The 13,186-nt window shown below is 46.7% G+C and overlaps 1 protein-coding gene across 7 annotated transcripts in view; it reads right to left on the bottom strand.

Moving 5' to 3' along the window:
- LOC101938807 (excitatory amino acid transporter 4-like) overlaps window positions 1-13,186 on the bottom strand; it is a 116,259-nt gene that overhangs the window by 19,499 nt on the left and 83,574 nt on the right. For 5 of the 7 annotated variants that reach the window (XM_005312930.4, XM_042847685.2, XM_042847684.2 and 2 more), the window contains 2 exons: window positions 12,327-12,369; window positions 10,607-10,950 (listed from right to left, as the gene is read on the bottom strand). The exons of 1 other annotated variant lie outside the window; for it this stretch is intronic. In XM_005312930.4, the coding sequence (XP_005312987.2) occupies window positions 10,607-10,950; window positions 12,327-12,369 (387 nt within the window). Of the gene's footprint in view, window positions 1-10,602; window positions 10,951-12,326; window positions 12,370-13,186 lie in introns of those variants that run through there. One more of the 7 variants, XM_065578266.1, reaches the window with a different exon arrangement.

The raw sequence follows: 13,186 nt of genomic DNA on the forward strand, positions 1-13,186 counted from the left end.
CCCCAGGGGCGCCTAGTCAAACGTTCACATTCAAGAGGCTCAGGGCTCACACTCAGCCGTGGGAAGTTTGTAAAAAGTTCAGGCATCTTGCTTTCCTCTGCCCCTCCCGGAATCAGCATGAAAGCACATTCCCAGCAGGAGGCAGCAGCTAGGGCTCCCCGGAGGAAGCCTGTCCTTCGGAGATTTTGACCTGATTTGGATAGTTTTAGGGGCTTGTCTGCCCCAATGCCCCTTGGCAACTCCCTTTGCCATAGCTCTCCCCTACTCACCCTGGCCCTTGCATAGTAGAAATCTCCTGCAACTCAGGTTGCAGTCATTGAATGTGCCCTTTCCTTCAGCTGGGCATGTATGAGAGCAAAGCATTTCGAAGCCAAATGACTGATGTCAGTGATCAGAGGAGGGAGTTATTGGTTCTAGCCCCGCATGAGAAGAACGGGCTCCTCACAAGCTGCATGCACTAGCTTGACTCTGTGCATTCCTGTTTAAGGACGTGGCTCAGTGTTGCAGGTGCTGCAAGGAGCCTTCCCTTCTGAATCACTGTGATGGTCCCAATGCAGTGGGCAAGTGGCTATTTCCCAACAAAACCATCACACAAAATAGTCTCAGCAGAGAGACCAGGCCTTCCAGTCCAGCACATTCCATTAATCCAGGGGAAAGGGAAAACCCCACATCCCACCTGTGAAAGGAAACACTGGGCTCTTAATCCTTCCATGCAAAGCGGTCACAGCACTGAACAGATGGTCAACCTGAGCCACACAGAGGTTATGTGATTTGCCCAGCATCACAGAGTGACCCAGTTGCTGAGAGGAAGATAAGAACCAGGAGTCCTGACTCCAGAGTTGGCTTTAGAGCAACATTTTTGGTGGGTCCATGAGTTTGGGGTCCTGAATTTTGTAGGACAGGCCTGCCTCCTTCAATCTCCATTCTCCAACAGTCTGAGGGTCCCTTCCCCACAAAATACACACCAGCCGAGGTGCCCTGAGCTAGGAGCCAGAAGTTCAAGGCTCAGAATCTCCAGTCAATGCTGTCACCTATTCATAGCTTCCAAGGCCAGAAGAGACCATTGTGATCATCTAGTCTGACTTCCTGTAGAGCACCGGCCAAAGAACAGCCCCAGGAGAACTCCTAGAGCAGACCCCTTAGAAAAAAAACAATCTTGATTTTAAAATTGTTTATGATAGAGAATCCACCACACCCCATAGTAAATTGTTCCAATGGTTAATTACTCTCACCATTAAAAATGTGAGCCCCATTCAGATTGAAAATAGGGCAATCTTCAATGTCCAGCCATTGGATAGTGTTAGACCTTCTGTACTCAACTGAAAAGCCCATTATCAAATATTTGTTTCCTATGTAGGTATTTAGAGTGTAATCAAGTTGCACCGTAACCTTTTGTTTGTTATAATAGACTGAGCTCCTTGAGTCTATCACTACAAGGCAGGTTCTCTTATCCTTTAATCATTCTAATGACTTTTCTCTGAACCCGCTCCAATTTACCAACATTCTTCTTGAATTGTGGGCACCAGAACTGAACACGGGATTCCAGCAACAGTCACACCCATGCCAATACAGAGGTAAAATAACCTCTCTACTCCTACTCGAGATTTCCCTTGCTTATGCACCTAAGGATTGCATTAGCCCTTTTGAGCACAGCGTCGCACTGGGAGCTGATTGTCCACCTCTACCATGACTCCCAAATCTTTTTCAGAGTCACTGCTTCCCAGGATAGTATTCTCCATCCTGGAAGGATGACCTCCATTCTTTGTTCCCAGATGTACACATACACATTTTGCTGTATTAAAAGTATACTTTGCTTGCTCCCAGCTTCCCAAGCGATCCAGATCTGACCTCTTCAGTATTTACCACTCCCCCAATTTTTGGGTCATTTGCAAACTTTATCATCAATGATTTTATGTCTTCTTTCAGGTTATTGATAAGAACGTTAAGTAGCGTTGGGCCAAGAACTGATTCTTGTGGACCCCCACTAGAAACACACCTACTCAATGATTCCCCATTTACAGTGACATTTTGAGACCCATCAGTTTTTAATCTATTTAATGTGTACTGTGTTCATTTTACAACTATCTCGATTTTTAATAAAAGTGTCCTTTGTTAACCAATATGGCCTCTTCCTTGACTGGGGAATTGTTGCTTTTGGGGCAACTAGAGCTATGTTTACACTAGCACTTTTATCGGTAAAACTTTGATTCAGGGGTATGAAAAAACACGCCCCAATAGACATAAGTTTCACAGACAAAAGCGCCAGTGTGGGCAGCACTATGTTGGCGGGAGACACTCTCCTGCTGACAGAGCTACTGCTGCTCGTTGGGGTGGTTTAATTATGCCGGCGGGAGAGCAGCCACATGGGAGACCTTACAGCAGTGCCGCTGCAGCGATAGGGCTGTGCCCCTGTAAGGTCTGTAGTGTAGACATAGCCTTGTAAAGTGGTCTTAATTCACAGTCATTCACTTTTTTCTGACTCAATTCTTCCTCCCATCTGACTTGCCTCATAATTGTTTTCAGCTTTGTGAAACTGGCCCTTTTAAAGCACCAAGTATTGATATCACTGGTCTGAACTCTATTCTGTTTGCACATTATAAATGTGGTAAGTCATGATCACTTGTGCCTAAGCTACCATTCATTTTTAGTTCTGTGCTCAGTTCCTCTTTAGCTGGAGAGACAAGGTCTCATATAGACTTCCCCATGTTGTATGCACCACTTTGAGTTCACAGCCCTTTTCGCTGGGCAAGGCTTTAGACCCTTGCCTTAGGGAGACTGGTATCATCCCCCCATTTTACAGTGAACAGGACTCCTGGCAATTAGGAACAGATGCCAGATGTCTAATATCCAGATCCAAGATTCAGTCACTCATCCTTTCAACTAGAGTCTGCTGAACCTATGCACTTAGCTCTCTTGGCTGTAACAACTGCTCTAACCACTCCTGTCCCAGGCTCAGAAACAGAACCCAAGAGTCCTGATACTCAACATTCTACTGCTGTGTGGCAAGCAATGTATTGTCCACTGATAAAACGTGTGTCACACACCCCTCTATTGGCTGATCCATAGATAGGATAACTGCCTACTACTGCTACCAGCAACACTTTTAGCTCCAGGGGCAAATATATATTAAATGCCCCAAAACTTCATTAATGCAGAGTTAAAGTTACCCAGTGATGCTTCCTGCCCTTCCAGAATGGGAACAGTGGCTAAACCTAAACTTTGTATTTTCAGAGGTTAAGGTACATGCCAGCCCTGCAATGCAACCTTAACTGTGCCAGCTGCCGGAGCTGATAACAGCCACTGGGAATGGGTTAAAGGTTAACAAACTACCAAGGGATGTGGTGGAGTCTTTACCTCTTGATCTCCTCAAATCCAGACTGGACACCCTTCTGGAGGGTGCCGTAGTCAATCACAAGTTAGTCTCAGTACAGGAGTATCTGGATAAAAAGGCCAGAGCATTGACACAGGGTAATCTAGATTGCTTGGGAAGCTGGGCACAGGCAAACAAGACACATTTTTAAGTACCTACACGGGAACAGAAATTTGATACCAGAGGGCTCTGCACTCTAGCAGAGAAAGGTCTAACATGACCCAATGGCTGGAAGCTGAAGCCAGATAAATTCAGACTAGCAATAAGGCACACATCTTTAATAGTGAGGGTAATTAACCATTGGAACAACTTAACAAGGGTTGTGGCACGTATCTTAACTTTGTATTTCCTAGTTTTCAGAGGTTTCTTTGTTTAGTCTCTCTCCACACTCTGGAAGGATATGGGGCACTGCTGGCCAATCATAACACCGCATTAAGGTTTTTGAGCATTTAATTTCTTTGTTTTTAAAAAGAATACTTTCTCTGCACCCCCATGTACTCCCACCCTCTTCACTGTCTCTGGCTCCTTGGCAATGATTATCCTGGCCACAGAACACACTGCTCCATATTAGTCCCTTCACTGTCCCTGCATCACCTCCTGTCTCTGCCTCTCCAGCACACCCTGCTTTGCCCTTCTTCCCATAGAGAGGCAGGTGTCAGCACAGGACCCACATTGAGGAGCTGTGGGTGCAGGGGTGAGGATGCAGCAGCAGTGCAGGGACTAGCATGGAGTCAGTGGGAACTTTTTTTGAAGAGGTGGACAAACTTGGGGGGGAATGGATGTGAGAGTTTTGGGAGACTGACAAAACCACCCCAGCATCCCCTTCTGCACAGCTCCTTTTCTCCCCACTCTTCCATGCACTGTTCTAATACCCCGACAGCTCCAAAACCCCATATGCCCTGCAATTGTTCAGACTCGCCCCCCCCCCCCCGCTCTGATGCCGCTCCATATCCAACATTCTCTGCACTATGCCCATTGCAGTCTGACATCCCCTGCTGCTCTGAGCCCACCCACTGCTCTGGACACTACACACCAGCTCCACTCTTCTTCTTGCCACTTCATGCCCTGGTAAGCTTGGAGGGCCTATGAGAAAGGAGGAAAGAAGCGGGGCGGGAGGGGGAGGGGGGCTGAGAGGAGTGCATGAACCAGCTGGAGGCAGAAGATTGGAGATGCAGAATCCCTGCCCCAAATCTGGTCCTAGTGTTTGGGGAAGAGGCTCGGCACATCAATCTGCAGCACAGGTGGCTGAGAGGTGTGAAGTGGCCCATTCATCGGAGACTAGCTGGAGCAGCCAGGAGGACATTAAGCTAGCAACACTTAGTAAGGGGAGGATACTAAGAAGGCAAATGTGGTACAAACTCAAATGCAGTATGCTGGGAACAAATTGAACTGACGTGGCAAAGAATGAGAAGAGAAGAAATTTTTCAGTTGTTTTCATGCCAAAGCTAAGAGTCTGGGTACCAAGCAAGAGGAATTGGAAATTCTCATTGATAGAGAAGAAATTCGATATGATTGGTATTATTGAAACCTGGTAGGACAATTCACATGACTGGAATGTTAAAGTCACTGCTTATAACCTGTTTAGGAAGATATGAGTGGGCAAAAGATGCCATTACCTGTGTTAGAGGTATCGATAACTCAGACCCAAGCATCTTGTATGCATATGGATCAAAGTGCTATTAGCAAAGCCCAGACCACTGAATCAAACAGAGAACAGCATGAGTTACTTCTGTCTGTTGTGTGTTCAGAAAAATTGTGTTGTTATGAGGGACTTCAATCTGGGAGACATACGCTGGAGGTTGCATTCAGCCAGCAGTAAAACATGAATTCTAAAAAATATAGATAATTTTCTAACACAAAAGGTATTGCATCCAACATGAAGGAATGCTATACTGGATACAGATGAATTAATCACAGGGCTGGGAGCTGGTGATTGTCTAAGGACCAGTGATCATGACCTGGTTACATTCAATACGGGTAAACAGAGGACAGGCCCAGCCAGTAATATACATACTTCAAAGGGCCGAATTCCCCAACACTGAGGAAAAAGTCTGAGCAAAATTGACTGTGGAAAAATGTAGAGAGAAAAATCTGGATTACAATGGTGAGTTCTCTAAGAAGCGTTAATTAGATGCCCCAAAGCCACAATTCCCCATGAAAGAGGACAACTTTGGCTAAAAGGCCATCCGTGGTTCAATGGGGAAGTGAGGGCAGCGATTAGAAAGCATAATATAACAAATGGAAAAAGGGGGAATAGATAAATACAACAAAGGGTAGAAAATTAATAAGGAAAGTAAAGACATCAGGGAAAAATCCATGGCTGGCAGGGCTAAGGACAATCAGTGGGGCCATTGGACAATTGAGGTGCTAAAGGAGCACTGAAGAAAGATAAGGTCATTGCGGAGATGCTAAATGAATTCTTTGTATCTGTCTTCTCTGCTGAAGATGGGAGGGAGATTCCCACACCTGATCCATTCTTATTAGAGGTCATATCTGAGGAAGTGTCGCAGATGGAGGTTTTGGATCAAATTGACTTATTACTAGTTAATTTAACACCAGGTCCAGATGGTATCACCCAAGAGTTCTGAAGGAACTCAAATGTGAAACTGCAGAACTACTAACTGTAGTATTTAACCTATTGCTTAAATCAGCCTCTGTACCGGATGTCTGGAGGGTAGCTAATGTGACACATTTTTTAAAAAGGCTCCAGGGGCGCTCCTGACAAATACAGGCTGGTAAACCTAAGTTCAGTACCAGGCAAATTAGTTGAAACTACAGTAAAGAACAGAATTATCAGACACATAAAAGTAACATAATTTGTTGAGCAAGAGTCAACATGGAACCAACATGGAACCAATCCCTGTAGCAAACCTCGTTGCCTACTCTGTCCCCATATCCACTCTAGCAACACCATCAGAGGACCCAACCACATCAGCCACACCATCAAGGGCTCATTCACCTACACGTCTACTAATGTTATATATGCCATCATATGCCAGCAATGCCCCTCTGCCATGTACATTGGCCAAACTGGATAGTCCCTACGTAAAAGAATAAATGCACACAAATCGGACATCGGGAATGGTAACATACAAAAGCCAGTAGGAGAACACTTCAATCTCCCTGGACATTCTATAGCAGATTTTAAAGTAGCTATACTTGAACAAAAAAACGTCAGAAACAGACTTCAAAGAGAAACAGCAGAACTAAAATTCATTTGCAAATTTAACACCATTAATTTGGGTTGAATAGGGACTGGGAGTGGCTGGCTCATTACAGAAGCAGCTTTGCCTCTCCTGGAATTGACACCTCATCTATTATTGGGAGTGGACTACATCCACCCTGATTGAATTGGCCCTGTCAACACTGGTTCTCCACTTGTGAGGTAACTCCCTTCTCTTCATGTGTCAGTATATAATGCCTGCATCTGTAATCTTCCCTCCATGCATCTGAAGAAGTGGGTTTTTTACCCACAAAAGCTTATGCCCAAATAAATCTGTTAGTCTTTAAGGTGCCACCGGACTCCTTGCTGTTTTTGTGGATACAGACTAACACGGCTACCCCCTGATACTTGACAACATGGTTTTTGTAAAGGGAAATCATGCCTTATCAATCTATGAGAATTCTTTGAGGGAGTCAACAAGCATGTGGACAAGGGTGATCCAGTGGACAGAGTGCACTTAGACTTTCTGAAAGCCTTTGACAAGGTCCCTTCCCAAAGGTTCTTAAACAGAGTAAGCTGTCATGGAGTAAGAAGGAAGGTTCTCTCATAGATCAGTAACTGGTTAAAAGATAGGAAACAAAGGATAGGAATATGTGGTTTTCCGAATGAAGAGGTAAATAGCACTGTGCCCCAGGGATCTGTACTGGGACCAGAGTTGTTCAACATATTCATAATTGATCTAGAAAAGGGGGTAAACAGGGAAGTGGCAAAATTTGCAGACAATACAAAATTACTCAAGATAGTTAAGCCCAAAGGTGACTGAAGAGTTACAAAGGGATCTCACAAAACTGGGTGACTGGGTAACAAAATGGCAGATAAAATCAATGTTGATAAATGCAAAGTGATGCACATTGGAAAACCTAATGTCAACTATACATATAAAATGATGGGGGTCTAAATTAGCTGTTACCACTTGTGACAGGGTTGTGGCTGACCACTGCAGCACCTCCTCCTGGTCATCTCGAGGAATTAGTTCAAACCAGTAGAGCACCCCCTTCGGGTGGCGTCCCACCTGTTGTCTCGCCTCTGGTAGGTGCGCAGACTTGGATTGCTCCCCACGCACAGCATCCTCTTCTGGAACACTGTCCTCCAACAGTGTCCATTTGTCCATTCACACCCCCTTCCGGGAGGCAGGGGGTAAAATCAACAGCCCCACACCTTCAAGCCTGATCCTTACAGTCCAGGACCTGGCGTGGTTCTGGCCGGCCGCTCCCTGCGGCCTATGGCTGTGTGTATGGCATAATAGAACACAAAAAGGGCGGGAAAGGGGGGGGGGACTCTGGCCCGCCCACTACTCTGAGTCCCAGTCCAGAGGCCCTCTGGCAACAGTCTCACTGTCCTCCTTCTCCTTCCTCCTCTGACTACTCCTCTGGACCGCTTCCCCAACGGCCCTTCTCTGCGCTAGGCCTCCTCCTCCCAGGCCTGCCACCTGGCAGGCTATGGAGTAGGGCCTTCTCCCACTCTCTCAAGCTGGCCTGCACTGCACTGTCCGTGGTGCTGGCCTCCCAGCTCTGGAGACAGACCTTCCCCTCTGAAGGCCTGGGACAGACTGACTGCTCTCACTCTGAGCAGTCTTTTATGTGGCTGAGCTGGGCCCTGATTGGCTGGCCCCAATCTGTCCTCTGATTGGCTCCCTGTAAAACCCTTCTCTGATTGGCTGCGCATCTACGCAGGCGCCTAGGCCTGCTGCAGCCCACCCTCTCAGGGCGTGGGGCAGCTGCCCCACCACACCACTCAAGAAAGATCTTGGAGTCATTGTGGATAGTTCTCTGAAAACATCCACTCAATTTGCAGTGGCAGTCAAAAAATCTAACAGAATGTTAGGAACCACTAGGAAAGGGATAGATAATAAGACAGAAAATATCACAATGCCACTATACAAATCCATGGTACGCCATCACCTTGAATGCAGTTCTGGTTGCCCCATTTAAAAAAAATATATTGGAAAAGATACAGAGAAGGGCAACAAAAACTATTAAGAGCTGGAACAACTTCCATATGAGGAGAGATTAAAAAGACTGGAACTGTTCAGCTTGGAAATGAGACCACTAAGGAGGGATACGACAGAGGTCTAAAAACTCATGACTGGTGTAGTGAAAGTGACTAAGGAAGCTTCATTTACCCCTTCACAGAACACAAGAACCTCATGCTCTGGGTGTCGCTAAGCCTCTGACTGCCAGAAGCTGGGACTGGACGACAGGGGATGGATCACTCAATAAGGCTCTGGTCTGTTCCTTCCCTTTGAAGCATCTGACATTGGCCACAGTCAGAAGACGGGATCCAGGGCTAGATGGACCATTGGTCTGACCTAGTATTGCTGTTCTTATGTTAAGAAGAGATTTAAGTATATTAGGTAAAAAATCACTTCAAGTAATGGTATAGGCCCATTACTAGATGGACATGGTAAACATGTTAATAATGATGCACAGAGGCAGAAGGGTTCAGTACGGAAGCTTGCTGTGAATGGGCAAGCAGCAGATGGATAGGAGGGGGAGCGAGGTTGAGCTACTGAGAATTGGTGCGGGGAGGGATGGGAAAGGGGCAGCTGGCAACAGGCTGGGAAAGGGTGTCCCAGCAGTTCCTACTGGCATTCCTACAGCAGTTCCTTGGCAGCTGGTGCCCAGTGCCCTGTGCTCCTCCCATCCCTCACCCTACTCTGACAGCTGGCACATATGTTCCTGCCCCTCTCTGGGCCAAGTGTCTCCACCAGGACCTAAGGTGGTTGGAAGGCAGGCACAGGACTGGTGTTCCTACCTGCTCCTCGTGGCCGACCTGATCTTATAGGATGTTCCAGCCCCTCCTCCCAATCCCACTGTCATTTCCATGAGATATTGTGGGGGGGAACACTGCGAGGGACAGAAACATACATGAGCCCCCCCCCCCAAATATTTCCCTTGAGGGAGCACTAGTCCCCTACACTCATTGTTCCGCTGCCCCGGTTCAATAAGTATTTCTATTTTGTATTTGGAAAGAGGCAGGATGATGTACTCGTATCACATAGGGATGATGAAGTGCTTTCAACCTGATTAGTAAATGAGGAGGATGTTAATATCTACCAGGGATAAATATTTTTAAATTAGCAAGCCCAGTTAACTTGCACCCAAGAATGCTTAAAGAGCTGGCTGAGGATATTTCTGGCCTGCTGATGTTAATTTTTAATACATTTTGGAAAACCAGGACAATTCCAGATCACTGGAAGAGTGCTAATGCTATGCCAATATTCAAAAAAGGCAAGTGGGATGACCTGGGTAACTATAGGCCAGTTAGCCTTACATGAAGGCAAAATAATGGAAAAACTGATACAGGATTCAATCAACAAAGAATCCAAGAATAGGAATACAATTAATTCCAGTCAACATAGTTTTATGGAAAATACATCTTGTCAAACAAAACTGATTTCATTCTTTGAAGTGATTACAAGGTTGGTTGATAAAAATAACTGCATAGATATAATATACTTAAACTTTGGTAAGACATTTGAGTTAGTACCACATGATATTCTAATTAAAAATTAGCACTATACAATCTCAACAGAGCACATGTTCAATTGATTAAAAAATGGACAGATTCAAAAAGTAATTGTCAGTGGGGATTCACTGAATGGGGATGTTTCTAGTGGGGTTCCACAGGGTTTGGTACTTGACCCAACACCATTCAACATTAACTAAAGCTCCTGGAAAACAGCTGGGAGGAAATCTCTGTGTGTGCCACACTCACAGCCTGCCCCTTTAGGTAACGGATTAGTGACCCCCCACTCCAGTTCTCTAGTCCTCCAAGGAGGCCTCAAGCAGCATCAAGGAAGTCATGTCCTGGCCTCCCTGATATATCTATGATAAAAACAACAAACAAAACCCAACACACGTTTGTGAATGAAAATCCCATCCAGGCTTCTCCCTCCAGCACTAAGGAGCAAAATGGGGGCCCACACACATTTGTTTTCCCCATGCATGTCACCTTTAAAATTACCCCCATCTCTCATCAGGTCTCCTTGCCCCACCCACCCTGCTCCTCACCAGATGATAATGGCCACCAGCCTCATGATAGCTTCGTTGAGGCAGTTGAAGAACTCCTGCAGGGCCCGTCCCTTCTGCTTCATGCTGCCAATCACCAGGCCAAAGCACACGGAGAACACCACCAGGCCCAGCGCATTCACCCCATTGGCCGAGCCAGGGATGGGGATGGTTTCCTCAAAGCTCAGCACTTCCTGCAGGCTCCTAAGGGTGCGTGTGACGTTCTCCAGGGTGCCGGTGACATTCTCGGGCATGGAAGCCTGTGAGTTGGCAGTGGTCCCTGCTGTGACATTGCTGCTGTGGAGGATGGTTCTGGTGAAGACCCTGGTGCTGTACTGTGTCTTGTACTGAAATGATACACTATTATCAGCTGTGCCCACAAGCCTCTGTACGATAACCCTGCACTTCTCCACAGCTGATGAGCAGCATAAAGGGCCTGAGCCTGAACTCCCAGTGACTTGGCTGACAACTGTTTGTGCCTGTCTAATTACCTGGCTCAATGCAAGGATTCATAGACGTCTAGATCATAGAGTGTAAGGCTATAAGGGACCATTGATCATCAGGCCCGACCTCCTGTATAGCACAGGCCCTTACATTTCACACAGTTCCCCCTGTTGAGCCCAATAACTTGGGTTTAGCCAATGCAGAATTTCCAGAAAGATTCCGGTCTGGATCTGAAGATATCAAGAGATGAGAATCCACCTTTTCCCTGGGTAGCTGATCGAACTTTTTAAGTCTCTCACTGTCAGGCATTTTCTCCAAGCCTCACATGATTTGCGTGGATTTTTTCTGCACCCTCTCAATTTTTAAAACATCCTTTTAAAAATGTGGATCCCAGACCTGGACACAGCATTCCAGGGCCAGTCTCACCACTGCTGTTTACACAGGTAGAAACATCTCCCAACTCCTATTCACTGCACCCCTCTTTATCCATCCAAGGGTCGCATTAGCTCTTCCTGCCACAGCATTACACTGGGAGCTTGTGTTCCATGGCTTGTCCACTATGACCCCTAGATCCTTTCCAGAGTCACTGAATACAGGATCCGGCCCCCCATTCTGTAGGCGTGGCCTGCATTCCTTGTTCCTAGATGTCTGACTTTGCATTTGGCTGCATTAAAACACATACTGTTTGAATGGGACCAGCTTACCAAGTGACCTCGAGGCTGTGCTACTTACACTCAGGGAAAGAAGTTTCTTCTACAGCTCAGCAGGGGATGGTGCAATGGCTAGCTCTGTGAGTGGGGAATCCCATTTGGTGTCATTTTACATCCAACTGACACAGCTGGGCCAGATATTCGGGCTCCTGCTATGGGCCTTTTATACTGCTCCTGAGTGCACAGGTACTATAAAGGTGCGGGGGAACAGCCCTGAGGGACCTCCCCTTGTTCACAGGCACACACTGCCCCCTGGCAGGCCCCTGAGAGGAGCAAGCCAAGAGCAGGAAGGGTAGTGGCCAGACCAGTCTGTGCTCCAGCAATTCCGGCTGCTGACCAATCTATAGACAACTGGGCAAGGCTGCCTGAGAGCGGCTCTAATTTACACTGGTGGCTGCAGGGGTTGTTGGAGCAGCGTACTCTGGGAGGTGCAAAGGTGGCCTAAACCCATCCCTGGGGCTGCATCTCCAGAAAGGAGCAGTTCAGAGCGCAGCCTGTTCTGCACAGGCATAAAGGACAATCAGAGTGATGGGCAGAAAGAAGCAGGCATGGGGAACCGGTGTCCATACCTGTTTGAAGCAGGCTTCTACTAGGTTCGGCGGGAACATGTTCCTGCAGCAGATAAAAAAAGGAGGTTACGCTGCCATCTGGCTGAGAGCCAGGTGAGCAGGCCCATTGCCTGATACTCATGGTTAAGCGCAGGCTATAGTCAAGGTTAGTAAGAGCTCAATGCCAATAGCACTGAGTCTTCTTTCAGGTTATTCAGCGCCCTTCCAGATGCTGCCAAGCAAGAAAGCACTCTAGTCCCAAAAATAAAAGAATGTAAAACTTTAGCACCTACAAGTCCACTCAGTCCTACTTCTTGAAACATTTAAACGTGGCTGTGCTCCCAAGTGGCAGCATGTGGCCCTGGACACTGGTCTGTGTGAGCTAGGTTTTATGCAGCTATGGATAGTGTCCTAGGATCATCAAAGTTAGAGAAGGAAAAGACCAGACCAGACCATCCTCTCCATCTCCATTCTCCGGCACAGTCTAATTTTAAGTGTCCCAAGCTGTGCAGCTTTCACTGCTTCCTGCAAGATGAGTTCCCCTGCTTGATACATCTCACTGTCCCACCCCCATGTTCAGCCCAAATGGTGCCTTTCTCTAGCTCATCAATCACTTACAAGTTCCTGGCTTCTCAGGGGCCCCCACTCTCCCCCGGCAGGCAGACAGAGCTACAGACAGTTCAGGGAGTCTCATTCATTTTGTTTAGAAAAAGTTGACACAAAACGAAAATTCTGGACTCCTCCTGCTCCATGGAAAATGTCAGAATTGTGAGTTTTCATTCCAATGTGGAACAATTTTTTAAAATTTTTTGAATTTCCTGTGGAATGGGAATTTGGGGTTCCAACCAGCCCACCTGAACTCCCTCCATTTCATCACTGCC

Source organism: Chrysemys picta, chromosome 25, assembly GCF_011386835.1.
Source record: "Chrysemys picta bellii isolate R12L10 chromosome 25, ASM1138683v2, whole genome shotgun sequence".
NCBI classification, from domain to species: Eukaryota; Metazoa; Chordata; order Testudines; family Emydidae; genus Chrysemys; species Chrysemys picta.